The sequence below is a fragment of the Thunnus albacares genome, chromosome 4, assembly GCF_914725855.1.
Source record: "Thunnus albacares chromosome 4, fThuAlb1.1, whole genome shotgun sequence".
NCBI lineage: Eukaryota > Metazoa > Chordata > Actinopteri > Scombriformes > Scombridae > Thunnus > Thunnus albacares.
Window position 1 is genome coordinate 19,750,834 of NC_058109.1, and position 26,066 is coordinate 19,776,899.

General features: G+C 41.5%; 3 protein-coding genes across 4 annotated transcripts; all 3 read right to left on the reverse strand.

Moving 5' to 3' along the window:
* LOC122980192 (transmembrane protein 82-like) lies at positions 1 to 3,129 on the reverse strand. The gene is made up of 6 exons (XM_044347965.1): positions 2,985 to 3,129; positions 1,519 to 1,591; positions 1,241 to 1,433; positions 693 to 1,110; positions 416 to 600; positions 1 to 243 (listed from the first exon to the last, which is right to left on the reverse strand). Exons 1-6 carry the CDS (start codon positions 3,064 to 3,066, stop codon positions 154 to 156), a joined length of 1,041 nt encoding a protein of 346 aa, XP_044203900.1. The 5' UTR covers positions 3,067 to 3,129; the 3' UTR covers positions 1 to 153.
* Positions 3,130 to 3,422: 293 nt separating this feature from the next.
* slc25a34 (solute carrier family 25 member 34) lies at positions 3,423 to 9,432 on the reverse strand. Of its 2 annotated transcripts, none has more exons than XM_044347963.1 (6): positions 9,331 to 9,432; positions 8,106 to 8,871; positions 5,414 to 5,479; positions 4,916 to 5,068; positions 4,666 to 4,800; positions 3,423 to 4,524 (listed from the first exon to the last, which is right to left on the reverse strand). In XM_044347963.1, the coding sequence occupies exons 2-6, from the start codon at positions 8,604 to 8,606 to the stop codon at positions 4,336 to 4,338; spliced, it is 1,044 nt and encodes a 347-aa protein (XP_044203898.1). In that variant the 5' UTR covers positions 8,607 to 8,871; positions 9,331 to 9,432; the 3' UTR covers positions 3,423 to 4,335. The 2 variants fall into 2 exon arrangements, with proteins under 2 accessions (XP_044203898.1, XP_044203899.1); XM_044347964.1 differs by having other exon boundaries at positions 9,269 to 9,352.
* Positions 9,433 to 11,036: 1,604 nt separating this feature from the next.
* fbxo42 (F-box protein 42) lies at positions 11,037 to 18,491 on the reverse strand. Its single transcript, XM_044347929.1, has 10 exons — positions 18,266 to 18,491; positions 17,059 to 17,338; positions 16,727 to 16,843; positions 16,306 to 16,440; positions 15,567 to 15,720; positions 15,330 to 15,440; positions 14,059 to 14,155; positions 13,039 to 13,095; positions 12,800 to 12,916; positions 11,037 to 12,687 (listed from the first exon to the last, which is right to left on the reverse strand). The coding sequence occupies exons 2-10, from the start codon at positions 17,330 to 17,332 to the stop codon at positions 11,629 to 11,631; spliced, it is 2,121 nt and encodes a 706-aa protein (XP_044203864.1). The 5' UTR covers positions 17,333 to 17,338; positions 18,266 to 18,491; the 3' UTR covers positions 11,037 to 11,628.
* Between the last annotated feature and the right edge of the window lie 7,575 nt (positions 18,492 to 26,066).

A 26,066-nucleotide genomic window follows, 5' to 3' on the forward strand; every position in this document is an offset into this window, starting at 1 on the left:
TGAAGAGTTACAAATTCTATGATGTTTAAAACAGCCATGAGACATTAGAAACCATGAGTACAACATTTATACCATCAAGAATAATATTGAATATGAGTATATCTTGGCATTTGAGGTAGTCACTTGTATTGGAGGTAGACTTGAGGTTTACCATCATCTGCCATTAGATGATGTTTTGGTTGTGTGTTCTCTTGTTCTGTGACTGGAGCTTTGTTCACGTTTGCTCAAGGTGGTGTCTTCCTCCTAAAAATTAAGAATGACAATTTGAGTCATGTCATTTTTACATTTGTTAACATGATTGACAAATAAGTTAATAAATACAGCAATAGTTGTGTTGTAGAAGTAACTGCTTGTGCAAAAAAAGGGAAGCATAAAATATGCTGGTAAAATCACAGTTTTTGAGTTTCACACAGACCTTTAACACGACCTGTAGCAGGTCCTGAGAGGGCAGCAGGCAGGCAGCTTCTCCCAGGAAAGTGATGAGGACGTGGAGGACATCAGACCACTGACCCACCGTCAGCATGAGCACCAGCAGGGCTCCCAACCGCAGCACTACGGTGTGCAACAGTGCCTCTGCACCAGTCTGCCGATGCTGACCCTCTGTGTGAAATATAAAAAAGTTACACTAGAGACAATGGCAAGAGTCCAAAAGGAACCTTTTCATTCCCCCAAAGAGTTGCCCTGATCATCACCTTGAACATAGACTACCAGCATAGTGTAGCACAGTGTGAGTGGAGTCCAAAGCTTGAGAGCATCCTTCTGGGAGAGGAAGTGGTCATAAACCGTAGCGGTGGAGGCCACAGTTGCTAGAGTGAAAGCCAAGACAACCACTCTTTGCAGTGAAGCGAGTATGGTGTGTCCAGAGGTCAGGAGGGTGATGCACTTCCCACAGTAACGCTCTGTGCTATGCAGCGGGTAGAGTCTGGCCACATGGCTCCACAGACTGCTGCAGTAGCCTGCCAGTCCCCAGCTGAGTGCAGCAGCCAGAAACAAGCTGAGGGAACTGTGTGGAGCCCCCTGATGGAGGAAGACCAGAGTACAGGTGAGGCCGCAACCCAGGGAAAACTGGCACTGGATCAGGAGCAGCTCCAGGCCTCTGCCATCAGCATCCTGAATTAAGATAGATTGGGTGGATAAAAGTGGGTCAGTTCAGTATTAGAAAGATCTATACACAATGAACACAAGAACAAACTGAAAGTACGCTCTGATGAAGATGTAAAACAAGCTAAAAGGAGCTCACCAGTCCCGCTGATGCCCAGGCAGAAACAGCTCTGAGGGAAAACTCCAGGACTATCAGAGAGGAAACCCGTGAGCCGACCAGAGACAGGAGGACAGTCAGGGACCAGAACTGGACTATGGTTCTCCAGTTCCTTCTCAGTGGACTGCCTGGTGAGGATGACCTCTGTTTGCTTTCAGTTTCATTTTCAGAGTCACTGTTTGGAGAGACATTTAAATAATTTAATAATGCACTCGAAAATGTGTGACATTCTTCCTTTTCTTTTCCAAGAATAAACTCACCTGCATGTTTGACTGAAGTAGTAAACTCTCATCAGATTGCACAGCACTGATACTCCACATGCACCAACAAGACCTTTAAAACACAGATGACAACACAACCAAAAATAAAGTTTGTAAAGAAACTACTGGAATGCAGACGTATTATAAGTGGTCACTCAGTCAGTGGGGACACCAACCAGCTGGGCGGACTTGACATGCTCTAAGAAAGGTTGCCAAATTTTTGCAAATTTTACATTAGTGCCATGAAGGGAGTGTTTAATCTTCTCTAATTTCACAAAGGATAGGGCATCCTTTATCCAATGGATGTGAGAGGGGGGATGACTATTCCAGTGCATCAGAATAACACAACCTGCAAGTAATGTAAGAAAAGCTACAAGTTCAGTGAAGTATGACGGCAGTGGATGGTCAGTGTGTAAAGCACCCAACAGGCCAACTAAGTGTGAAGGGTGGATATTAGCAGATGTGCTGGTAGAGAGTGAGTCAAAGACAGATGGGCAGGTCCAAAACATGTGGGTGAGATTAGCTGGTCCTAGTGACATTTATCACAATTAGGGTCAGTGCCAAGATAAATGCAAGCCAGTTTGCTTTTAGAACAGTGGACTCTATGAACTACTGTACATTGTAAGACTCTATGATGGGCACAAATAGATTACGTGTGGACATGTTTCAAAACTGACTGCCAAACCACCCATTTCTTTGGTTTTTTGTAGAATGCTTTTACGATTTTTTTTTTGTTCCATACAAACTGAGAAATAGAGCTATCAAGTGAATGGAAAGATGTTTTTTGGAATGAAACCAGGCATGCATTGAAAGAGATGCAGAAATTTGGGAAGCACATTCATTTTTACACAATTTATCCTGCTAGCCAGAGATAGAGGTAAAAGATACCAACAGTGGAAGTCTTCAGCCAGTTGGGCAAGCAAAGGCGAGAAATTATATTTAAACAAATCTGAATAGTTCTTGGTTACACAGATGCACAATCTTCCTTCTGTCCAAAAATGTATTTAAACGTTTATCTGAAGCTAATATGAAGCTTTAGCCATCCAATTAGTCAAATCAAATAGATATCTTTCAATGTTACTGTCTTTTCAGTGCCAAAACCCCTCTTTTTTTGCTATACTCCCTGCAGCTCAACAAGGAAACACTGTCTGTCAAGACACAAAGAGGGATTTTGTCACTAAAAAGACTGTACATGTGGAAGATATCTACTTTATTTAACTAACTCAGATGACTGAAGCCTCATATTATCTTCAGATTGACTTTTAAATACATTTTTTTGCACAAAATGAGGACCGTAGGTTTATTCCCCCATCACTTACAATGTAAATGCATTTGGATCTTCTAATAGTCAGTATGAACAGGAGGAATGATTATAGCAAGTAAAACCTGTTTCAATGTTCATTTGGGTACCTGACAATTGCTCTAAGACAGGCTTGAAAAATTGTGAACCTATCCTTTAAACTCACCTTGAAAAAAGCAGTCAACTGGATTTGAATCAAACGGCATCCACTCCGAAGTTCCCAGGATCCAGGAGAACGGGAGAAACATTTTTATGTTTTCCTTGTAATATCCCAACAAGGACACTCACAAAAAGAGTGCTATGATCTCTCATCTGTTTATGTTGAATTCCTGTGAGCCAAAACTAACTTGGTAAAGATTTCAAGTTGCCTTTGTTTCTTCCTGCTGATCAGTTCTGAGTGCGCTACATGGTTAAGTTCCAAAGGTCAAATGTGATTTAACTGTGGTTGTTAGTCTAATCATTTCCTGATGAAAGAGGCTGAAAGTCCTCTCAAAAAAAGATGATTAGCCTTACAATCAGATATCTTTTAACTGGGTCAAAATAAAACCACACTTTGCTTACAATGTCACGTAGATATCACATATTTCAAAAATGAAGCAATACAAAGGATACAAAAACACATTTATTTATTGCATTTTATACAAAATTGTCTTTATTATTATTATTATTGATTGCTGTCCAAAGGCATGAAATACCCGTAGGATTTCTGTAATACATCAAATGGCCCTGTTCTTGGCATTAGGTACCAGTAGTTCAAATGTCAGTAAATAAAAACATTCCCATCAGGTATCTTTCTTCACATATAACAGACAAGGCAACTAGAATTATTAATTTAACTGTGAAACATAACAGCAGCCACACTGGACTATACACATGGAATACAGAGCTTATGTTTTAATAATCTGGACTTGATCTTCATGTCATTAGTACTTCACTGATATGCTTACAAGCCATATACGTTCCACTTCTGTCATTTCACTTCTGCTTCAAGCTGACATACAAAAGCCCAAAAGATTGCTTGTAAATTCATTTGAGGTATTAAGGTAAAACCTGATACTTCTTCAGCAACTTTAATGTATTTGAGAAATTTGATAGGAACTCCTCAAAATATTTCTTGGAGTGTGTGCAATGCATGTTCGTCCTTCATCCATTCATTGGTACATCCTGTCAAGTACTTCAATGTTCATCCATCTTCTGCACTGCAACAAAAATAGTCTGTACTGCTGGAGAGTCTGTCCTTGGGCAAGACTTTCTTCCTGGGATTTGCTTAAAGGAATAGTTCAACATTTTGGGAAATAAGCTTATTTGCTTTCTGGCAGAGTTAGATGAGAAGATCAATGCCACTTTCATCACAGTGAGTGGTGTCAATCTTCTCATCTAACTCTTGGCAAGAAAGAAAAAGAGCATTTCCCCAAAATGTCAAACCTTAGCATTAAATTCAGTGTTTCATCAATTGATGGACCGCTTAGATAGTTACAACTGAGTCCAGTCAATCCTGTGCAGGCATTTGGAGTGTTTTAGCTCCTTCCCTGGCTCTGGCGGTCCCTCACAGTCTGTTGTCTCATCAGATCCCAGAACAGCATGCTGAGCACTGTGTGTGGGGCCAAGCGCAGAAACACGGGGCCCATGCCTTTATACAACCCCACCAGGCCCTCAGATTGGCACACCTTTAGCATGCAATCTGAAAATCCATGGTACAGGCGTCCCTAAAGGGCAAATAAAGAAAAACAGTAAGTCTCCAGAGCTTTCGTCTTAGCATTGTATGCATTTAGTGGGAAAACTTGATCCCACAACACAATTTTTGTGTCATTATTGAGTGCAAGGACCATTTTATCACTTAAACTCACCCTGCGAAACTCATCCACCGGCTGGTTGTAGAGCCGTGTACTGATGACGTCAAATGGCGTCATGGTGATCGCCACAGCGACTCCGCTGATCATGGCAGCTATCAAAGCCGTGAGCCAGCTGCTTGGAGTAAACCACTGCAAGAACACAAAGACACTGAGGATTAACTCAAGTTTGACGTGTGGCTGATGGCGTGACAGCAGCTGTTCGGTCTCATGTGCTACAAAAATGCAGGCTCTTTATCCCATCTACCTGGGAATGTGACACCCAGTCCTTGGCCGAGGTGAAGGTTGCCAGTTGAGCAGCTGATCCTACCATGACTCGAGGCACAGCCCCGTTCACTCCCCTCCAAAGGCCAATTAAACCCTCTCTTCTATAGATGGTAACAAAGGCATCAAACACTCCCTGAAATGGAAGAAAACAATGACGTTGGTGTGCTGGAAGTAGCAGATAATAGCATTTAATACTGTTATGTTCCTCTATTATGTGGCAGTTGTAGCACAGAGCAATAGAAATGTGTTTTTCTTATTTCTTAGTAATTTCCTGTTGTATTAAAAGCCTTTTTCATGCATAGAACCACAAGTCATACTAGTGAAAAGTAGTCTGCTTAAAACATAACTTTAATCCTCTTGAATTAATTATAAATGTGTATTGATCAGGCCACATAATCTGCACTTTCTGATTTTGTATTTATCCACTGATTTATTGTGTAAATGAGACACCTACATGGATGATGATGATTGGTCTTACCAGATGGTTGTGCTGGTGGCCTACTGCTATGGCTGCCACAGTTTGAGCCTGCAGATGAGTCTTCACCTATGAAGGAAATGCAGCACAGTTATTGCGCATTCAGTTTTATACACCAGACTTCAGCAGATACACTGTGCCGAAAATTAATCCTATTACAGAGAAAACCAGACTAAATCGGATAATCTCTGAGTCAGATGCCAGGATGAGTTATGTAACAGTTACAGGTAACTCTGTTAATGTTCAACCAGGTATGAATTACTTAACACTTTGTTCTGCCAGGAACTGGTCTGACAAATTCCTCCGCAATTAATTTGCACCATATCTTGACCGTCAAACTGTTGAAACAATTTTATCACGCCTGTCTGCCTGATGTCATGCAGCGTCAATAAAATAACCTTCATACCCTTATTCCTTCATTCACTGACGACAGCACGCAGAGAGGGGCTGCAAGATTCTGTGTATTTTTAGTAGCAGTGGGTAGGTTGAAGCTACGTGCAGGGTATATTTAGTGACCTAGATATAGACAGACATGTCAACACAGAATATTATCTTTCCATGGTGCAAAAGGTTAGATGGCTTATAAGTATTGGCTGACAGCTGAGGCAGAAAAACAACAACACTACTGTGGTCGTATACAAGGGGACATGCAGAGGACGTTCATAAAAATGTGCAATAAATCAAGGACAGTGGCCCTTGAGGCTAGTGTGGATGTCAAAATGTACAGTACATTGTGAGTGCTTTCAAGGATAGGTTTACAATTTTTCAAGTCTGTCTTAAGACAAGTCAGGTGTCCACATGAATATTGAAACAGCTTTTGCGCGCTTTAATCATTCCTCCTTAATACTGGCCTTTTCCTAAGATCCTCTCTTAACATGCTTTCAATGTAAGTGATGGGGGACTAAATACACAGCCCTCAGTTTGTGTAAAAAATGTATTTTAAAAAGTTTATCTGAAGCTAATATGAGATTTCAGCAGTGTAAATTATTCAAATCAAGTGGATATTTTTCAAAGTTACTATCTTCTTAGTGCTACTGTTACTGTTCCTCCATAGTAGCTCAACAGGGAACAGCATCCAGGGAAACGAAAAGAGGGAATTTGGCACTAAAAAGACTAACTTTGAAAGATATCCACTTGATTTGATTAACTCAGACTGCTGATGCCTCATATTAGCCTCAGATAAACTTCTGAATACATTTTTTACACAAAAGAGGACTGTGGACTTTGTCCCTCATCACTGACATTTAAACGAGATTAGGAAGTGATCTTTAAACATCCAATATGAACATGATAAATGATCACAGCAAGAAAAACCTCTTTCAGTATTCATATGAGCACCTGACTGTTGTTTTCAGACAGACTCGAAAAATTGTGAACATACCCTTTAAATCTGGCATGGTTTCATGGATGTACATTAAATCTGTATCAATTTTGAAAAACAAAGCAGAGTGGGACCTGAATGTGGACAACATTGGGTTCAGGTTCTGACTCAGTTTAAGATCAACACTTCTGTGACTAACCTGAATCTGTCTTCCACACCCTTGAAATGGTACGTTACCTCGAAAGACCTCACGCTGGATTAAAATAGATTTAGGACATTTAAGACGTCTTTGAAATGGAGCTGATGTGCCTTCATGTCTGTGTTTGTGTCGATTTACAGTACTGCTGTTCAGGACTAATGATGACGGTACTGATCGCTTAATGTTTTGTTAGATTTAAGAGTAACATCTATGCAATGTTAAGTTTGAATTGGAATTTAATTAAAGTGCGACGCTCGTTTATTTCCTTTAGTAGCGCAAAACTTTACTGTTCATGTAGAAATGTCCAACTGTACCACACAAAAGTCTGATAGTGACTAATCTGAATGAACTCTTCTTGCTTTACATTGTTGTACAAACCTTCTGCTGTACTATAACTTTAAGATGCTGTCAGTCACTAATCTGTTTACAAAGGTTGACATCTGTATTATGTTGCTATGCATTACTACTTCAAGGAAGATGACCTAACTGGTTTGTCATCCAGGATACATTAACAGTGAAAACATCTGTTTCTGTACATACTGTACATGTGTGTACATTATCTATTCAAAAACAGCTCCATTTGCATGAAAATAGTGTTACACTGAAAGCTTTTGCATAATATATCAATGGCTTGCCTCAGAAGACAATTACCCATATCATCTTTCCACAGTAGCTTGTTTTATGTCGATTGTGTGGCTGTCATTATTTGACAGTGTAACCCAATACAGTGTTTTACTCTCAATGGTACATAGGGTTCCAATTACCAATTAGGTTTACTTTTTGACCTATTGGGCTCACACACAAACACACACACACACACACACACACACACACACACACACACACACACCATCATAACAACATAATGGTTGGCATCTCGTGTAGAATTAGAGGATCATACTCCATTTGACATTATGCCCAAACAGTAACATCTACAGCATATATCCTGAATGCAGTATTAAGTTATGACACAAAACACACAAATCTCATACTTGCGACTGTAATCTTTGAACACAATATAATAAATGTACCTACATGTGCCTTGCAACACGTACTGATTAAATCAAGAAGACCTATAGAGCAGTGGTTCCCGACCTGGCAGTCAGGAATCCCTCAAAGGACATTTCAAAAAAATGTCAGGAGCCACTGATATAAAGGATGCAATAGCAACTTACTAGGTAGGCAGGAGAGGCAATGAAGGCACCAAGTGCTCCGGCCCCTGCCCCTGACAGAAGACTCCCCCCGTGGAACGAGGTGATACCCAGAGCTTCACAGTAGGAGTAGGAGCCCAGCCTCACACCGTTCATCACACCCTGGTAAATCAGCCCAACTGAGAGCCCCTTCTGCAGGCCCCGAAGCCCGTCTGTGCGGCCCACCACCCACAGGGCCTGGAGGACTCCACGGTAGTGTCTCTGGTAGGAGCCCCGTGCAAGCAGCTCTCCCTGGAGCTGCAGACGGGTCTTCACAACCTCCAAAGGATTGGTGAACACGCAGGCTGCGCAGCAGGCAAGGGCACCCAGGGCGAAGTCCAGAGGAGGCCAGACAGCTGGAGGGGGAGGAGAGGGTCCGAAAACGCTGTGAGGTACAGTGGACACAGTGGACGCCATCCTCTGGGAAGGCTGGGCACCAAATACAGACTCGTTGGGTGAAGTTTTCAGCAGCTGTGTGCTGGTCATCCCTGAGAAGTGATCTTCACAGTTTGTCCCTTTAGTCCTTGTGATAACTTTGTCCCCCTTGTTGTTTGTTAGGGAACAGGAGAGTTTTGTACCTACAGAACGGTTGAGTCAGAGACAAATACTATCAAGTTCTGTGATACGTCATTTAATATCTGCCTTGCATGTGTCTGACAAGACACTGCAGGTCACTGCGTCACTCTGGCGTCCTTCTGTAGTGACTTTCGTTAGCTTCCTTGGCTGTCAGTCTGATCACAAGAGGCACCATCTGTAAGAGAATTTAAGTGAGCACATTTATCAGGAAGAAAGGTGGTGTGCAGTCCTGTAGAAATGGAAACATTCAGGTTTTATTTCATGACAGGTATATTTTAAAAAACTATCAGAAAACATTTCCTGCTGTTTAACTCTCTAAAGTTGCACCATGTTGACATTCAACAATACTACATCTGAAAATGCAAAAACAGATAAAGAAGGGCTTTTAAAATGACAAACTCATACATTAAGAGATGCTTCTCAATGAGCGATCTCACACACAACATCACCTGATACGGGACAAGTCTCACACACACACACACACACACACCCCACTCCAGTCAAATTAATTCGAACCAACACACAACTACACAAACAAGAACATTACAGCTACCACAGACAAACACACTCACATAGAGAACTCCCCTCGTGTGTCTTTCACACAGTTGTCTACTTCATTCAGAAACTCACTCACAGTGTTTTGAGATCCTGTTCAGCTCCATTCTTCCTCTCTCCCCCATCATTGTAAACATGTGTCCTCAGCATATTCATTGTCAATGTCTCCTCCCACTGCCTCAGGCCAGAACCAATACAGATCTAGTCCAGTTTGCCACCTCCCCATATCCCTGAGTCTGCGCCAATCAAATGGCTCTGCTCTAAACTGCCCCTGCTTTGGTCCTATAGGATCTCTCTGGGTAAAAGGTTATTGTTGGACAGAGGGGGGTGGAGTGTCTCGGGGAAAAGGGAGGCAAGGATCTGACTGGTGTAGGTTCTGAAATCTGCCAAATATAGTATGGATCATCTCACAACCAAAACAAACAAACCTATGCTTTATATCCACTTTGCATTATATATATTAAATAGAAAAAATCTGATAGGAACATTTGTTTCAGAAAACTTTTGAGCATAAAAGTGAATTTTGTTTACAGAAAATAATTAAAATGGTTTATCTTCATCTAAATTCTTAAATGACCAGAAGCATTTGTTCTGAAATGTTTGTGTTATAAATTCAATTTGTAAGTAATTATGTTACTTGCAGTTAAAATGATTCACCTACAATGACGTGTTCATTTCTTCTTGTCATGTGCACAAGAGCCACTAGACGGTGCTCTTCTACAGCAAGTACAACAACTCCAAACACCATCAACTTCAAACGCTCCTGCATGCATAAATTAAATGCCACAAGTTGAGGCTAAAGTGGGACTTGTTCTGTCATCAATCATATTACATGATCTTGTTCTGCCCAGTTATGGAATTGTAGATGTTCATGTGTTTCTTTGTTTCTGAACACTTTAAAGACTTTTGATGGAAGCAAAGGCTTCAACAATTTGAATCTTAAAAGCAACTGACCACCTAATTGTGAAAATGTAATCCTCACTTAAGACTTAATATGTCAATACAACAGTATTTATAGCACTGACATATTTTTTTCTTTGTAAACCAGGCCATTTCTAATTGCAAAATGACTTCTGACTTTGAAACTGATTTTAAGTTTTTGTTTGTTTTCTCAAATTCAGACAGAAAATTTAAGTGTCCAATATTTAGAAATAAATATTCAAGTTGTTGAAGTAGTTTAATTTTTGGATCTCATCATTTAAGTGGAGTAAAAAAAAAAAATCAAGGTGCTTAAGTTGTACTGGTTAAATTTAAGACACCGAAATTTGAACATCTACCAATAATAATAAAGCTGTCAGACTTCTTTCCTATTAGTTAATGTTCTGTCAGTCACATGATCCAAGAAGAGTTCAGATGTGTGACTGGAAGTTTTTCACCTTGACTTTTGGTGTCTGATTTTAACTGATCCTACTCGAACTTGGGTTTTTTTTTTTACACTTGTATTTTTAGATGCAAAAAGTTGTAATTTTTTGAGTAATGGACACTTTAATTTTCAACATGAAGTATTGAGTAATGATAAAATAAATTTTTTTCAGTGGCTTATAAAATTTAAATTGTTATGGCGCTTCTTTGCTTCCATATCTCTTGTCTACGTTGGCTTACAAGATGGGAAATTTCAATATCTACAATACCATGGCAACTAAGAAAACTCCAATCTGCTGATGAAGATCGTGTGAAACTGCTGAAAGCTCCAGAACAGCTACTACCGGACCTTGTATTGAGATTGTTTTCTGTCAAACATTGTTCACAAAACAAACACGCAAAGCAGAAATTTTAAGACTGTAACAGAGGAGACATGGAGGCCTTTATTGTTTAACTATGTTTATAGTACAGTGCCACATCTCTCACCCACCGTGGCCCCCGACACACATTAGTCAACAACTTTTAACCACCACCGTGCACACACATACACACACACACTCACACTGTTTTCACTGCAGGCTTAAAGAGTGATACCAAAAGCAAGTGAAGCATCAACCATTTCTGTGGACAGCATCCGTTGTCAAGAGTTCAGAAGAGGATGACAAAGAAAAACTGAAATGTTACTTTCTGGTTGATCAACTTTTTGGGAACAACAAAACAATGTCCTGTTATCTTGAATCACTGAAGTAAAAAAAAAACAAAAAAAATCCACACACACACACACACACACACAGTCAAGACTCTCATTCGACCAAATGCTTTTATCAAAGTGTAGTTAGTGTTTTATTTTGAATTCTTGCAGAAGGGAGAATAGTGAAGTTCTGAAGTGGAACATCAAACAATGATTATGTTCTTTCCCAATAATCCTTCCTATAGGAAAAAGGCCTTGTGTGTCGATTCCCTTGTGTGGTCACAGGGTGGAACGTCTGTCTTCCCTATCCCGCCTGGAGCTGCATTACCTTTTCGCGCGAACAAAGTACAAGGCGTTGGTTTTAGGGTAGTACTTCACATTCTGTTTTTTGTCCATGAGGCCCCCAAAAATGATGAGCTCTCCCCTGCCCTGTACCACGGTGTGAAGGCTGGTCTCCGGTGGCCCCGTGACTGCAGCGGGAGTCCCGTTCCCGTAAACTCTCCAGGACACCACGCCAGCGGATTTGGCCCGTGACACATCCAACACGTACATCTGCATGGGCTTGCAGTTGAGCGACTGGTACAGAGGTTTCCCTACGTTCAGGCTCTGAGGGGGGTGATGGCCGAGACGCCGTGCAATAGGAGGGATAGCGTGTCCGTCAGCTCCAACAGCCTGCGGAGGGCTGGAGGACGATGACGGAGGGGTACCAGGAGGACCTACTCCTCCTCCACCACTTCCTCCTCCAGGAGAAGCTCCCTGTGTCTGAAGGGAAGACGATGATGATGAAGACGGTAAAGATGAGGAAGATTTGTTTTTCACTGCCTCCAGACCTCGTCGTAAGGCAGCGGGGGACACTCCTCCTGGGGGAGTGCACGGGGAACCTGCAGGAGGTGTATGCAGGCCATTAGTGCTGGGCACCTCAGGGTGGTGAGCGGCCGTAGAGGGAGACTCCCAGCCATAGTCTGTGGAGGCGGGCGGGTGAGGGCGAGAGGGTGGAGACGCAGCCTGAGCTGGGCTGGTCCGGGGTGAGGGGGAAGATCCATTTAATAACGGGGGCAGTGGAGGAAGAGGAGGGCTGTCAGGGCCTTGTGAAGGAGAGGGCTGTTGGGATGAGGATGGGCTCCCATCTCTGGCACTTCCTCTCGCTGAAGGTCGGGGTCTCAATGTGCCCCATCGACCGTTTACACACGGAGCCTCTTCAACAGCTCCCAGGACAACACCGGCGGCCCCGCTCCGAACAGGAGACTGAGAGCGCAGGGAAGGCGGTTCAGGGCCCAGAGGGGCAGGTGTGGCACTTATTGGGGAGGGACGAGAGTTAAGACTCGGGCTGAGCGGTGCACGGCCAGACGGAGCCTGTGAGAAAACCACCACACACTGGCCCACCTTGAGGGAAAGTTGAACAAGATGATTAATAAAAAAAGACACATTAGTCACTGTTTAATAATTACACACACACACATGTAAATTAAGACCAACAGCTAAGACACAAACTTACTCTACAAGCTGGGTGACACCAAAGCTCTGGAGCTCCATGGTCCTCATTTTCCACCTGCAGCTGCTGCCACCTCCATGGTGGCGCATCCATGTGAAGCAGCCAGGCATCCTTGAGGAGCTTTAAAGGACAAGACAAACAGGATAAATCAAAACTGCAGTCAATTATGGTCACATGACACCTTTGCTACAGGAGGAGATACAGATATATTCTGATACTGGAATAAAGTAAAACAAACTTACTGCATTAGGGCCTCCACAGCCTCCCAAGATGAGCAATGTCTGATCGTCAATCACAATCTATCAGGAAAACATTAAAAGAAAAGGTACCATTTAAAAAGGTATAACATGTAATTATTCCACATTAAAATGTCTAAAAACAACTAGACCTATGTTATATATTTTGTTGAGTTGTGTACTTAGATTATCCCAAATGTTTCCAATAACTTTCAAACCCAGAGAAATCTGTAATTTAACGACCGTTTCATTTGGTCACATGTCAATGGTGTCATACCTCCTCTACCAAAGAGTAAACATGCACAAAATGCATATGGCGGTGCTGTGTTTGTCCGCTACAATGGCGTCTACCAAAGAGTAACTTACACACATAAAAGATAATACATCGGCGTTGTGGTTGTTCCACAGAAACTGTTATAAATTGACTTTTATTCAGTTTTAAGCCACATTTTCATGATAAATTTAGGTCGCTTTTAACTATATCTTTTAGCTGGAAGAAGGATTTTATTCATTGGACGTCTGGATCTTAAGTTATCAGAGAAAAAAACTGGGCAAACGTTAGCAGCAGCTCAGCTAACAGCCCTTCCAGGAAGTCCGGTGGTCACCAAACATCGTCGGAGAAATATTGATTTTTTAGGTGAAACAGCTTAAATTAGTATTTTAACGATTTTAATCTACATATACGTTTGTTTCTGGAGAGAAGGAGACCTCTGCGGATAATTCGGCTCCCGGGAGAAACCGGCTGAATGTCTGGATCTTAAGTTATACGAGAAATTAACCGAACAAGTGAAATTACATATTGTGCATTTAATCTTATATAAGAGTTAATCAGGGGGCTTCTGGCACACCTTCATTGAGTGCATGGAAAAAGGAAAGCGGTCTCAAAGGGTCAAAACTCCAGAAAGTACAACTTTATTGTCACATTTAGAAATAAAAAAAAATTGCAATGAGCAATAAAATTATCTAAGATTGTCAAAAAAAGAGAATGGATTATTCTGTCTAACTTAAATGTTAAAGCATTCTTACTTGTGACTGGCCTCCTCGCGGATGTGGGGATGGTCCAGATATGGGTGGTTTGGACCAGGACCATTGCTCCAGATCCAGAACCCAGACCTCATTACTCCTGATCAGAACCAACAGAGAGAACAACATGATGAGGTGTGAGAGCCAAACTCATGAATACACTTAATTAACTGCAGTATGTAGGGCTGGGTGATTAAGTTTTATTTTCAATCATGATTTTGGCTTCCAACGATTATGAAAACAAGATAATCGAAATAAAACTACTATTGTGCCGCATTCTGTTTCACAATGATGCTCTTGTTTTGTCTTGTGTTATAAACCCAGTGCAACCCTTTCCTTTAAAGGGGTGCTTTATCACCCCTCCCAGTCCAAATTCACCCTCACTGGGAATCCACATAGTAAGCATGCTCTATCCGTTCAATCCACACCAACTCCAACCTGAGTTCAGTGTTTCTGTCAACAGAAACAGCCACCTGTTAGCAGCAGCTCCTGGGGAGCTGAGAGGACCCTAGAGGACCCTAACCCCACCCACCGTAGCGAGTGAGGGGAATCTGTCTGTAATGAAACCGGCAGCTCACAGACAGACTGGGAGCCTTGATAAATCAACATAGATAAGTTAATAAGTTCAAAACACATATACAGCTGAATATTTGTGTGATTTAAACAGCTGTCTGTGCAGATTACGCTTCACTAAATCCAACAGAAATAGACTGGGAGCTTAAAAAACACCCAAGGGGTCTCTGTGAGATGTGCATCACTCGTGCATCTTGGAGTCTCTGTAGATTGATACATTTCATAAAATTAAAGCGAATCTGTTTTAGTCAATGAGTAATCATGTTAAATAACCTTGATCTCAGTATTGACCAAAAATAATTATGATTTTTGCCATAATCAAGCAACCCTAACAGTATGTAAGACTTACAGCTGAAATCTGTAAGGTTTTTAATTAAATATCATTACATCCATACCTTCTGTATGGTGGATTTTGGTTAACTATTACAGTGGGCCAAGAGTTTCTCCATTGTGTATTATTGAGAAATGTTGATTGGATTTTGTCAGGTTCCACCTTTCCAGGTGACATGTTGATGTGTTTTAACTTCATCCTCTTAGTAAATGATACACTCGCTATCACCTGACACCTGATAGGTCAATGACATGTTTACTGCATACTGACGAGGTGAAACACAGCGCTAGATGCTTTGTCATCTTTGCTTCTATAAATGCTGTTCGGTTGTTGTATAACATGTAATCAAATACAAGTAAGACATGCATACATTTGACGTGCTCCTAATGATCCCCCAAACACCACCATGGTGTTTCCAATTACAGACGACGAGTGGCCAGCCATAGGTGGAGGTCCATGTGTTGTTACTATACAGTTCCACCTGGGACAACAGAAGAACATATGAATCACACTTAGAGAGAAAAAGCAAATAATAATGAAGAGTTAAACTGTACTAAGTCTCAACTTGTTCATCACTTGTCACTTTAACTCTTGAGGTCTCTCTCACCAGTTCTTTGAAGGAGAGTAGGTGTGGATTTCATCAAAAAACCTTTCTGGTTGGTGCAGTGGATAAGGGCTGGGGCGAGTCCATCCCCCAAACAGCACTAACAGATCTTTGTGCATCACTAGAGTTGCTCCAGCTTTAGGCGATGGATAAGAGCCTGAAAGAGAAGAGAGCAAAGATGTAACTATTTCAAATGCATATATCTATGTTTAAATCTATAACTGAATGTACCCCAAAATATTTTAGTGGAGTAAAATTTTACGAATGATACCAATCAAGACTTTTTTTGTCAACTCCTACTTAATTCTTTAAGTGAAAATGGCTAAAAAACAAATGGAAAACATGACACACATTAATACTAGGCAGTGCTTTTTCAACTTCAGCTCACATATAAGTGATAAAAATATTTTATTTTAAAAAATGACAGGGACATTAGTTTTATGCCCTAGACCAATCCTATCCCAGTAATGCTCTTTACAGAGGTGACATACAGTTAATCCCTGGCGTGCAATTTCATAAAAGGTACAATAAGCTCTAAAGTTTACAGCAATAAAATGCATCAGCCAAATCATTTCACTAAAATCTTGTTTTTTATTGCCACCTCCTTAAATACTGTGTACTGCGCCCTCACACAGTTCCCCTTACATAATGTGTTGTTACTTTTTTACCCGAGTCACAGATCGTAAAAAGAGCAATGATTCCTCTTTCCTGTTGGCTTTTAAGACTCGTAACATACTCATACCTGAGGCTAAAGGGCGGATCCACTCCTTGCTGTTGAGGTCAAGTCTCCATAGATCATTGAAGGCAGCATTGCAGCTACTCTGAGTGCAACCCCCAAACACATACATGGACTGGTTTGAGTCATAATAACAAGCACCTGAAATCCAAAATAGTAAAATTCAACAATCAATAGGAAGCAAAGACTATTATTACACAGTAGTAGAAACACAGAAACTTGCAGATGTTAAAAATAATAGAGATGAATGAGCTGATGATTATTTATGTATGCAACACAAGGTGCATCAGCTGAAGCGTTCTATTTTTACTTGCTGGCTATGCATCCTTTATTTGAAGACAATAAGCAACTTCATTAGTTTATTGAAGAAAAAGTGGTTTTATTATTGAAGTTATTGAAGTATTGTAAAGCAGCAGCAGATACTGACTGTGTGAAAAGCGCTGAGTGATAGGTGTTCCTGGATATGGGTATGTTCGGCTTTCCCACTGGATATTTCCCTCCTGGACAGCTCTCAAGAAACCGTGGTAGCACTGATAAGCAACACCTAGTTCAGAGAAAATATTCGTAAGCAACAGGAGCACAAAAACTTCAAAGTGAACTACAAGTGCATTTGAATGAATGTGTACTTGTTAAACTTTAATTCTCAGGTATTTTTAAACATTGGTTCACTGCTCTGCTCATGATATAATTCCCACTCACACCCCCGGTTTACCTTATGATTCAGTTTTACGCAAGATTATGCAGATATGAGAGTCATACCTTTAATGAGGCGATACCACTGCTTACATACGAGCGCAGCAGTCTTGTGCTCCTGGTAAGGTGAGAGAAAGGACAGAATGTATTCGAGAACTTCCTCTGGCAACTCCACCATTGTTCTCCCCGCTCCTTTGGCACCGCTGTCCATGTTCCCCTCTTGTCGACAGGACCCCATTTTTGCCTCCACTTCTTCTGTTATTCCAGCAGGCTCTGCACCATCGTCCTCCGTATCCATGGCAACAAAGCATCCATCGTCATGGTCGGGGGATCGGGACATTATTGTCTGTAAAGACATGGGGAGACATGCTAGTGATGCGTGCACTAATAGTTCATGATGGTCAGCAGTAGGTTTACCATCAGCTACCCTAAATAAATAAAGGTCATTCATTCATTATACTAGACTCACACATTTCACACAAACACTTTATGTTCTTTATTGGATTGTTACAACTCAAATTTTAAGAAGGGTGAAGCCTTTTAATAAGACTGTAAGAGATGTGGTCCAACCCAAGAAACCCAATGACACCCACAAAAAAAAAAAGCTGTAACCAGCTTAAATTCTGGCGCAGCTTCCTCTGTGGCATTTAGTGCTTTATTGTTACATCCATTGTCTGAAACGGGTGGTGCCCTTTCTTTAGACTGAGCAGCTGGCTCCTCCACACAGCACGTCCCACTCACATCGTTAACTAGCTGTCGTTAGCAATCACATGAAATGAAATATTGGGCTGCTAACGCTCATTATCACCTAAAGCTAAATGTGTAGGGAAAATACCTGAAACCTGAATGTGATATCCTCTTTTTTAAATACAAATCAATATGTCAAGGACTAATTGGCGTTAACAGGTTGACGAATTTAACGTTTGATCCTTAAAAAATATTATGCTAGCACCGGCTAACGCTAGCTAAATTATCATGGGCATCGTAGCTAACGGTAGCTGCAGATTACGCGTTTTCTTTCAAACACACCTGCCTAAATAGACACAGTAAAACACCTACATCTTAACTAGCTTACTGACACGACATTCCTGCGGCAAAACACCCTCAGTTACACCCTTCTAGATAACAAACTAGTTAGCTGATGTCCTCTTCCTTGTCTGATGCTGATAATCTTTGCTAGCGTTAGCAGTAATTAGCTCCTCTGATGTCAAGATACTTTGTCCGTGAAATGTTGTCAATTGCACTCCTTTCACTGTGGCAGCGTTATTAATACCGTTGTTTTAGACGTGGTGTGCAGTAGGCTCTATGTGTGTGGGTCTTTCCTCTCCTCTTCCCCGGTATCAGCTCCGGAGGGTTCTCTGCAGCCGCCAAACAGTCGCCATCTTCCGCTCAGTGAACGGCGTCCTCCGCAGCACAGCGACGCTCCGGCGGCCGCTGCCTGTCTGTGGCAGCAGGGTGGGTCCTCTGCCTCAAACACTGCGCCCCCTGCTGCTGCAGGATGATGCATGTGCGGAGGCTGACAGTTATCAGCTGAAGGGGAGTGGGGGTGGGGGGTGGGGGGTGGGGGGGGGGGGGGGGGCATGTGCTGCTTGGCATAATTAATTGTGTCTGACGTGTTTTGTCTGGAAATAATGTTCAGTTACCCAGTTAAAAATCCTTAAAATGGCATCTACTGCTTCTCCCTCATTAAAAATACAGAATCAATGAATATGCAAATATGTTTCATTTCAAAAGTTTAACTACTGGACACAAGATGTCTCCTGCTTCACTGGAAAGTTCATTCTTGGTGTTTGTGCACTGGAGGTTTCAAGTTTCCACATCATACTAGTGTAAGTTGTATACAACTATAACTAGTTATGATGTCACAAATCATGCTTGTACAGACATGCCTTAAACTCAGATTTAAGGTGAGCACAGAGAAACTCTCCTCCTTCAGCAGACGAATGTGAAAACAGTCTTCAAGTGTCAAACTCTGCACAAACATCATTCTGCACAGGGAAGCTCAAACATCAAACTGAAGGAACAAGAAGAAAAACATATTTTTGAATGGAGGGGGGCTTAAAGATTTCTAGGTACATTCAGGATTTTGAGACATCACAGCTAGTTTGGAGGCCAATCATGGTTCATTCTGCAACTTTAGTGTTTGTGATTGCATCCAGCAGTTAAACATTTGAAATGAAAAATATTTGCATAATCATAGATTGTATTTTTTTTAATGAGGGAGAAGAGTCTATTTCCTTCTAGATTGACAACAAAGTCCTGCTACTCACATATAAATCCATCAATGGACATGTGCCTTTCTACCCTTTACCTACAAGAACTGTTCATACCACAAACCTGCACCCCAACCCTCACATCTACCAGTAATTTCCTTCTCAAGGCCCCCAGTACTGAGCTCCACACCATGGGGGATCAGGCCTTCTGCTCCGCTGCACCACACCTGTGGAACAGCTTTCCTAACCATCTAAGGGCAGCACAGACCCTAGACTCCTTTAAAATAGGCCTAAAAACCTTTCTTGTCAAATAAGTTCTTTCATCTTTACTCTTATTGTGTATATTTTCTTTATGTTGTGTGATCTATGTTATTAACACTGCGACGAGGCGATTGAACGTTTTTTGCGGAAAAACCATATCAAGCATACAAATGATTCTACAAATCACAGTATTTTTTATATATGTTAAGATATGTGGAACTTAAACCACTAGTAAAGCCATAAGATACAACACTTCAACGCCTCCCCTCACCGCAAGGAATCACCCCCCCATTTAGTCACAAACAGAAAAACCGGCTATATCACTAATGTTACACTGGATAACACATTCCTCCATTACATCTAAGTTATAACCGTTGTTTGCACGTTTTTGGACTTTTTGCAGCACAGATTTTTGCCCCAAAAGATGCTTCAACCAGCCTGAGAACCATAGCAGAAAGGTTTGTCATACAATTTGATTGAAGTCATAGTTGAGCAAAAGTTGAGTAGAGGTTTGTTGTTCCACTTCATCAGTTTCTGCAAAGACAATACTGGTTACCGCAGCTGCACTTCCTGGATGGTATTTCATTGTCTTGTGCCACCACACAGCCCTGGTGCTGTTTTAGCTCTGAATTCAAATGACTCAAGTAAACTCCACTGACAGAAGCAGCTTGATTCAGGCCTACCATAGGTCTATTCATATAATCCAAAAACGACCCATGTATGGTTTGTGCCCTGGTAGTCCAGTGGTTACTGCACAGGCCCCCAGAACGGGAAAGTCGCCGGTTCGATTCCAGCCCGCTGCGTACTCCTGTTGTATGAGATATACACAGCTCTCTCCCCTTGTTTCCACCGTCCAGTGGAAGCAAAAGTCTCACTCATTTATTCTCCAAAAACAAATGTTTCAAAAAAGAAACTATTAACGCCACACATGATGAGAAGTTTACACACCAGCCATACAATGAATGGAGAAAACCAACAAGGATTTCACCCTGGTGAAAATCAAGCCTCAGAGAATCTGAATGGACATTCAGAAACCACAAACTGCTGTGCCACTTGTTCACCAACCCTAGATTGTTGGTGTAGAGACCCAGTGAAAAGTATCCACTTCTTCAAAGACGGATGGGAACAAACCACAAACTGTCCTGACAAAGTGGAAGTGTATAATCGCATAATGCGACTGAGTCCTCACGGAAGAGAGGAAGATAACGCTGGGTACTCTGACCCAGTATGGGGATCATTCATACAATCCTCAAATACAAAACAACTTGGAAGACACAAGCAATATGCGTTTGCTGTTGTGGTCATGAGAGACAAGAGGAAAGTGATACTTCCAGAAGTTTATCCGGATTTTCAAAAGAAGAAGGAGGATCCTGGTGCAGCACACGTCCAGCCAAACCAGACTGGAGTGACGGATAAAAGAGCCATACACAGCGAAGAAAAGTTAATCAAACAACTGGATGACTTGCTACGCTGTGATGGACCAATGGTGCAACATATCAAGATTTACACTTACAATAGCCCGTGTTTGAAAAGGGAAAACAAAACTGAACCTTGTATGTTTCAACTTTTACGCAAAGCCTATGACTGGTATGAAAAATATAAGGTTTTAACTGACGTGGCGTTCACTCAGTTTTGGGGACTAAGTGGTCCGAATTACTGGAAAAATCTCACCTTTTCCACCATCTCATGTCCCAGGAGTGATTTTCATTCACGTATTGAAAAATGCAAGGAGATCCCTTTCAAACTGGACCATAAGTATTTGGGAGACCTGTTTAGGAAGAGTGATATTTACAACACACTATCACAAGTCAAAGGCCGTGATAGAAACACACTCCGGGAGGATATCGCTTGGGCTCGAAAAGCCCTTTCAAGACTGGCAGAAAGTCCGTTTGGTCTGCGGAAGGATCATTTGGACCGTGGAAAACAGAAGATTGATTCTTTCCAATTTCTACCAGAAGTACATGATAAAATTTGTGAAAAATTGCAGAAGGAGTGGAAGGAAATGGTTGACAACAGTTCAATGACACCCATCAGAGAAGATATCACAGAAGAATTCAACAGCGCCGTAGTTCATGTCTTCGGAGAACGGTTCAAGTCATTTCTGGGGAAAAACAGCCCGCTACGGCTTTACCGCCTTCCTCACATGTCATGTGAGAATTTGATGATTTGTGACAATGTAAAATTAGAAAAAAGCATTTGAATGAAATGTAAGAAATACAGAAAGAAAATGTTTAGTGTTGATACTTTCATTTGAATAAAAAACTTCAATGAGCCAAAAGTAATATTTGTGTCATTGTCTCCTTTGTGTTAGTTTGGACTTTAAAGTGCTACTATTACCCAATAGAAATAAAATACTACATGGATGGGCTCCTTCCCACCTGTTTGATCTCCTACAGCCTTACAGATGCACATATCACATCCATGGCTTTATTCCAGATTAACACAGCAAAGGGTACAGATGGACAATGTGGCCAAAACAACTGACTTTTCTATTGATAGTAATCATTTAGACTCACCGAGTCACATTTTGCCTTCTGTGTTATCAATCCAACAAGTGCACTGAAAATGAAAGGAGCTTTGTCACATAATACTAAATTTCCTTCATTTTTTCTCCACAACCTTTCTATTCATTAAAGCTCTTTCATCTTTACTCTTATTGTGTATATTTTCTTTATGTTGTGTGATCTATGTTATTAACACTGCCACGAGGCAATTGAACGTTTTTTGCGGAAAAACCATATCGAGCATACCAGTGATTCTACAAATCACAGTATTTTTTATATATGTTAAGATATGTGGAACTTAAACCACTAGTAAAGCCATAAGATACAACACTTCAACGCCTCCCCTCACCGCAAGGAATCACCCCCCCATTTAGTCACAAACAGAAAAACCGGCTATATCACTAACGATACACTGGATAACACATTCCTCCATTACATCTCTGCTAAGTTATAACCGTTGTCTGCACATTTTTGGACTTTTTGCAGCACGGATTTTTGCCCCAAAAGACGCTTCAACCAGCCTGAGAACCATAGCACAAAGGTTTGTCATACAATTTGATTAAAGTCCTAGTTGAGCAAAAGTTGAGTAGAGGTTTGTTGTTCCACTTCATCAGTTTCTGCAAAGACAATACTGGTTACCGCAGCTGCACTTCCTGGATGGTATTTCATTGTCTTGTGCCACCACACAGCCCTGGTGCTGTTTTAGCTCTGAATTCAAATGACTCAAGTAAACTCCACTGACAGAAGCAGCTTGATTCAGGCCTACCATAGGTCTATTCATATAATCCAAAAATGACCCATGTATGGTTTGTGCCCTGGTAGCCCAGCGGTTACTGCACAGGCCCCCGGAACGGGAAAGTCGCCGGTTCGATTCCAGCCCGCTGCGTACTCCTGTTGTATGAGATACACAGCTCTCTCCCCTTGTTTCCACCGTCCAGTGGAAGCAAAAGTCTCACTTATTTATTCTCCAAAAACAAATGTTTCAAAAAAGAAACTATTAACGCCACACATGATGAGAAGTTTACACACCAGCCATACAATGAATGGAGAAAACCAACAAGGATTTCACCCTGGTGAAAATCAAGCCTCAGAGAATCTGAATGGACATTCAGAAACCACAAACTGCTGTGCCACTTGTTCACCAACCCTAGATTGTTGGTGTAGAGACCCAGTGAAAAGTATCCACTTCTTCAAAGACGGATGGGAACAAACCACAAACTGTCGTGACAAAGTGGAAGTGTATAATCGCATAATGCGACTGAGTCCTCACGGAAGAGAGGAAGATAACGCTGGGTACTCTGACCCAGTATGGGGATCATTCATACAATCCTCAAATACAAAACAACTTGGAAGACACAAGCAATATGCGTTTGCTGTTGTGGTCATGAGAGACAAGAGGAAAATGATACTTCCAGAAGTTTATCCGGATTTTCAAAAGAAGAAGGAGGATCCTGGTGCAGCACACGTCCAGCCAAACCAGACTGGAGTGACGGATAAAAGAGCCATACACAGCGAAGAAAAGTTAATCAAACAACTGGATGACTTGCTACGCTGTGATGGACCAATGGTGCAACATATCAAGATTTACACTTACAATAGCCCGTGTTTGAAAAGGGAAAACAAAACTGAACCTTGTATGTTTCAACTTTTACGCAAAGCCTATGACTGGTATGAAAAATATAAGGTTTTAACTGACGTGGCGTTCACTCAGTTTTGGGGACTAAGTGGTCCAAATTACTGGAAAAATCTCACCTTTTCCACCATCTCATGTCCCAGGAGTGATTTTCATTCACGTATTGAAAAATGCAAGGAGATCCCTTTCAAACTGGACCATAAGTATTTGGGAGACCTGTTTAGGAAGAGTGATATTTACAACACACTATCACAAGTCAAAGGCCGTGATAGAAACACACTCCGGGAGGATATCGCTTGGGCTCGAAAAGCCCTTTCAAGACTGGCAGAAAGTCCGTTTGGTCTGCGGAAGGATCATTTGGACCGTGGAAAACAGAAGATTGATTCTTTCCAATTTCTACCAGAAGTACATGATAAAATTTGTGAAAAATTGCAGAAGGAGTGGAAGGAAATGGTTGACAACAGTTCGATGACACCTATCAGAGAAGATATCACAGAAGAATTCAACAGCGCCGTAGTTCATGTCTTCAGAGAACGGTTCAAGTCATTTCTGGGGAAAAACAGCCCGCTACGGCTTTACCGCCTTCCTCACATGTCATGTGAGAATTTGATGATTTGTGACAATGTAAAATTAGAAAAAAGCATTTGAATGAAATGTAAGAAATACAGAAAGAAAATGTTTAGTGTTGATACTTTCATTTGAATAAAAAACTTCAATGAGCCAATAGTAATATTTGTCTCATTGTCTCTTTTGTGTTAGTTTGGATTTTAAAGTGCTACTATTACCCAATAGAAATAAAATACTACATGGATGGGCTCCTTCCCACCTGTTTGATCTCCTACAGCCTTACAGATGCACATATCACATCCATGGCTTTATTCCAGATTAACACAGCAAAGGGTACAGATGGACAATGTGGCCAAAACAACTGACTTTTCTATTGATAGTAATCATTTAGACTCACTGAGTCACATTTTGCCTTCTGTGTTATCAATCCAACAAGTGCACTGAAAATTAAAGGGGACATATTATTCTTTTTGTGATTTTCTGTTATTTATACATTGTTATGATGTCCAATATCTATGTTAAACTATATAAAACTAATCTGTTAAATATATCATGTTCCAAAACCTGAGGTAAAAGGATCTGGATGGCGATTTTTTACATATTTTTCTTATTGTCCACAAATCTCATGTGCAGAGCCAAACTAACAATGAACTCATACTACTTACAAGTAGCCTATTGTGCGTGTATCCAAAGCCTGATATATCATATTCCTCTGTGCCGTAGTGCTCCATTGTCCAAAAATTGTTAAAAACACATCAGTGAGCCACACTGCTGCACTGGGTGACGTGTTCCTTCTTCCCTGAAGAATTTGTTGTTGCTGCTGTAAGTCAAATTCCAGGCTTCAACCTGCTCTGTACACTTTGTTTGTGACAGTTTTTCCTATCTTGCAGACAAGTTGACATCAACTTGTTGCACATGCCCATAAATGGCTGTCTGTTTCACAGCCTTTGTTGCTAAGGTTGTTGCTTGGGTTGTTCCACGTTTGTTTGTGTTGTCCACTTCCATACTCCCGATTGGATTTCGGCTTGAACATGTACAGATTTATTTAAGAAGTTGACATTTTGAGTAAAGAACAAGAAAAAGTAGTGAAATCTTACTCCTATAGTTTTTTTTAAATGTTTTTTTGACGTAGTCTCTGGAGCCGGTGGTGTTACATCTGCTCCCGCCATCTCCCCTGACACTCCCTCCACATCTAATTCTGTGTCTTTCTAACTGTCATCTCTCCAGTGGCTCTCTCCCTCTTCTCCCTGCGCATGTGTCTGATTGTCTGAGTGGAGACAGGTATGCCGGAGTCAGAGCAGAGCACCACCAGCGGCACCTCATCCTGCAATCAACCCTGCCTATATATTCTCAGCTCTACCAGATCGTAGCCTCTGCTGGATTCTGTCTGTGCTGCTCTCTGGCCCTTGTCTCCTGGACCTTGCCTCACCTTGCCTGCCCCACTCCCCTAACCTGGACCCACCAGGCTCCATACTTCACCTTTTGGGATCTCCACCTGGCTTTGCTGTGAACCGTTCCCTGGGCCTCATGTGGCTAATTAACAGTGCCGTGCTTAAATAAACACGATTTCATTCCAACCCTGTCTCTGGCCAGTCTGTGTTTGCACCTCAGTGTGTTTGGACCTGCTTAGTTGCCACCTGACAGGTGGATGTCAAGGGACAGTTTCCAAAAACCAATCAATCAGAACAGAGTGGGCTCACTGGGAGGAGGGCCTTGAAGAGACGGGAGCTAAAACAACCTGTTTCAGACAGAGGCTGAACTGAGGGGCTGCATAAAGGGCCAGTATAAGATAAATAAATATTTTTTTTAAATATAAGTAAATTAATATTTAAAAGTATTTTACAGTCATTGTTTTCTTTCTAGGCGGCGTGGTGACGTCACAAGTAGTCGCTTGAT